Source organism: Malurus melanocephalus, unplaced genomic scaffold (genome assembly GCF_030028575.1).
Source record: "Malurus melanocephalus ecotype Western Australia unplaced genomic scaffold, MMel_1.1 scaffold_22, whole genome shotgun sequence".
Classification (NCBI taxonomy): Eukaryota; Metazoa; Chordata; class Aves; order Passeriformes; family Maluridae; genus Malurus; species Malurus melanocephalus.
The window spans coordinates 486022-488649 of NW_026623254.1; the positions used below are offsets into that span (position 1 = coordinate 486022).

General features: G+C 37.4%; 1 protein-coding gene across 3 annotated transcripts in view; it reads left to right on the forward strand.

Annotated features, from left to right (window-relative positions):
• Positions 1 to 2628, forward strand: part of LMO3 (LIM domain only 3) — a 57266-nt gene that overhangs the window by 45826 nt on the left and 8812 nt on the right. For all 3 annotated transcript variants that reach the window (XM_057389999.1, XM_057390000.1, XM_057389998.1), the window contains one exon: positions 766 to 891. In XM_057389999.1, coding sequence (XP_057245982.1) covers positions 766 to 891 — 126 coding nt within the window. The remainder of the gene's footprint in view (positions 1 to 765; positions 892 to 2628) is intronic.

The following is a 2628-nucleotide window of genomic DNA, read 5'->3' on the forward strand; positions in this document are numbered from 1 at the left end:
GTGAGGGGAATTTAAAAAGAAAATTATATAGATGTCTGGCAAAAAACAKCATTTCATATTGTTCTTACAGTATTTTATACTTCTACTGCTGATGTGACTATATATAGTTTACAGCCTCATTTACTTTAATGTGCTACCTGAATAACATAATCATAGCAATAACTATGGTATAGGGTTGTAAGGTGCATGAACCGCTAATGCTTTCTGACGATTTAAATGACTTGTTCATAAAATGTTCTTTTAATAATAGTGCTAAAGCTTTTAGCACTAGATGTCAAAAATGCGAAGAATGTTGGCTTTTTCAAGTGTTATTTCTTTTCCAGCTAAAGTGTGTTTTAATAATAAGTAGCACCAGAAGCCAAGGTTATGTGGCTCTCTCCTGCACGGCAGGATCTGAGAAGAAGACGATTCCCACTTATGCAAACAGCTTGACCTCTGTCTCTACAGTTATGTAACGTCCCTAATGTGTTTACTGTTTCTTTGTTTAGATTAACAAGATGTTTCTTTTATCAAGAAAGGTCAATATAACCTGCAGAAAAAGATGTAACATCAYGATAAGTCCAATTTCAGTCTGCTATAAAGCTCTCTTCAGCAAGACTGYGTCTTTGTGCTGTAAATTGGGCAGACTTGTACATCCAAAGGCAAGCCTGTCCRAAAGGAGGTGTGTGGGAAGTCAGCCAAAGACCAGATTGTGGTGGAAAAAAAAAAATATATATATAAAAAGAAGAATATGAATCAGAAATATATTTCTTTCTGTATCTCCAGGTTATTTGGCGTTACAGGAAACTGTGCTGCCTGCAGTAAGCTCATACCTGCTTTTGAGATGGTGATGAGAGCTAAGGACAATGTTTATCACCTGGACTGTTTTGCATGTCAGCTTTGTAATCAGAGGTAAGAGAATTTGCTGGGTCTGTTCCATAGTCTAAGTGCTAGTTCGGCACTGGTGTGGGCATGCATTCCAGAGAAGAGGAAACATTTAGGAGTAGTAGAAACCCAAGACAGAGAGTAAGACCTGGGTGCTTCTCCTGGGACTGATACAGAACATCTCTCATGACCTTGGCCAGGAAACTTTTTGTGCTTCAAATCTCACATCAATAAAAAAGAATAATGTTACTTCCTCTCCTTCAAAAGGCTGTCTGTCAGGTTTAATTAATTAATATTTATAAAGGTCTTTGAGATCCTTTTCTGCAGAAGAGCATAGCAGTACYATTTGTCACTATTGCATTAATTTCACTTTAATTCTTCATTTTTATCACATGTATTTCTTTTAAAGTACACATTGTTTCTTCCTGTTGCCAGAATTGTAATCATTTAAATTTAAAAGATGTTGTTTCCACCATTTCCTCTGTAGCAGCATTGGACCTCTTGCAGTCCTTTTATTTCCATATCCAAACCGTAGGTTATAAAAATCCCAAGGATCCAAACCTGACACCCTGTTCTACAGCATCACCCATATGGCACATTTGGAGAACGAATGTCAAAAATGGTAAAATTGTAACAACTGATTTTTTTCAGAGGTGAATTGAGCCAAGTTTTCACCAGCTACATTCAGAGTGGTGGCCAAATCCTGTCAGAGATTTCACCGAGAGCTGCATTTCTGACTCCACGAGGGCTGAAAGCAGCTTTGCCAGTGACTTCTATGAGGTCTGGGAAGTGAGAGAGCCAATTATGTCCACTCCTTAATGGYCCTATTATTTTCAGTTATTTTTCAGTTATTACATTATCCTACTTAGCGTTTCATAGCATTCATATTTTTTTTTTTTCATTTTCAATTGGGAAGCAAGACAAGATGTATCTTTTTAGGGAAGCAGTGAAAAATTAGGAAGATRATAGTCTAACATGACAGAGCTAGACCCACAGCTCTAAATAAGCTTTCCCAACTCACCTTGTCCTACAGTGTATTATTTTTTAACACTGTAGTCATTTAAAAATCAAACATCCCTAAAGTACCATAAAATGTAYAGCTGCTAATAAGTGTAGCACACTACAATTACGCTCTTTAAAAAAAAGCCAAATTGACCTTTTTCATCATGTTGCATGGGAAATTAAAATACCAGGCAAGTAATAACCACTGCTTAGACTATATAATAATGCAAAGTAATTATAGGTTCTAATGCTATTTAAAGTCCTATATCAATTTTGCCTTGCCACAGAACTGAGAAGCCGTATTCTAAGCAAGGCAGGCARAGGCTCCCACAGTCCCCATTTAGGAGACACACACACTGTCTTAGGTTTCGTTTCCTGAACCTTTCACATCCTGTTTTTTTCCAAACCACGGTTCTGGTATCATTATTAAAGTGCCTAATATATTTCTGTTGTTCGCTTCATTTATTACATGCCATAATGGGGCTGCATATCTTTAGTGTTGGTTATGCACAATTAGCACTTAGTTATTGTCTTGTCACTTCAGCCCATACAAGACAAACTTCTTTAATGTAAGAAGTCAGCTAATCTTCATCAGTCAAGCAAAGCAGACAATGTTTGTTAGCCRGAGTGCAAAAGATTTTCATCATAGTTAGCACTCTTGGAGCTGAGGAAGTGAACTTTCTTTTTCTTCCCGCACCCTCCCCACACCCCCCCYCCCCCCCCCMCMAAAAAAAAAAAAACCCACAGCTGTTATGAATATTT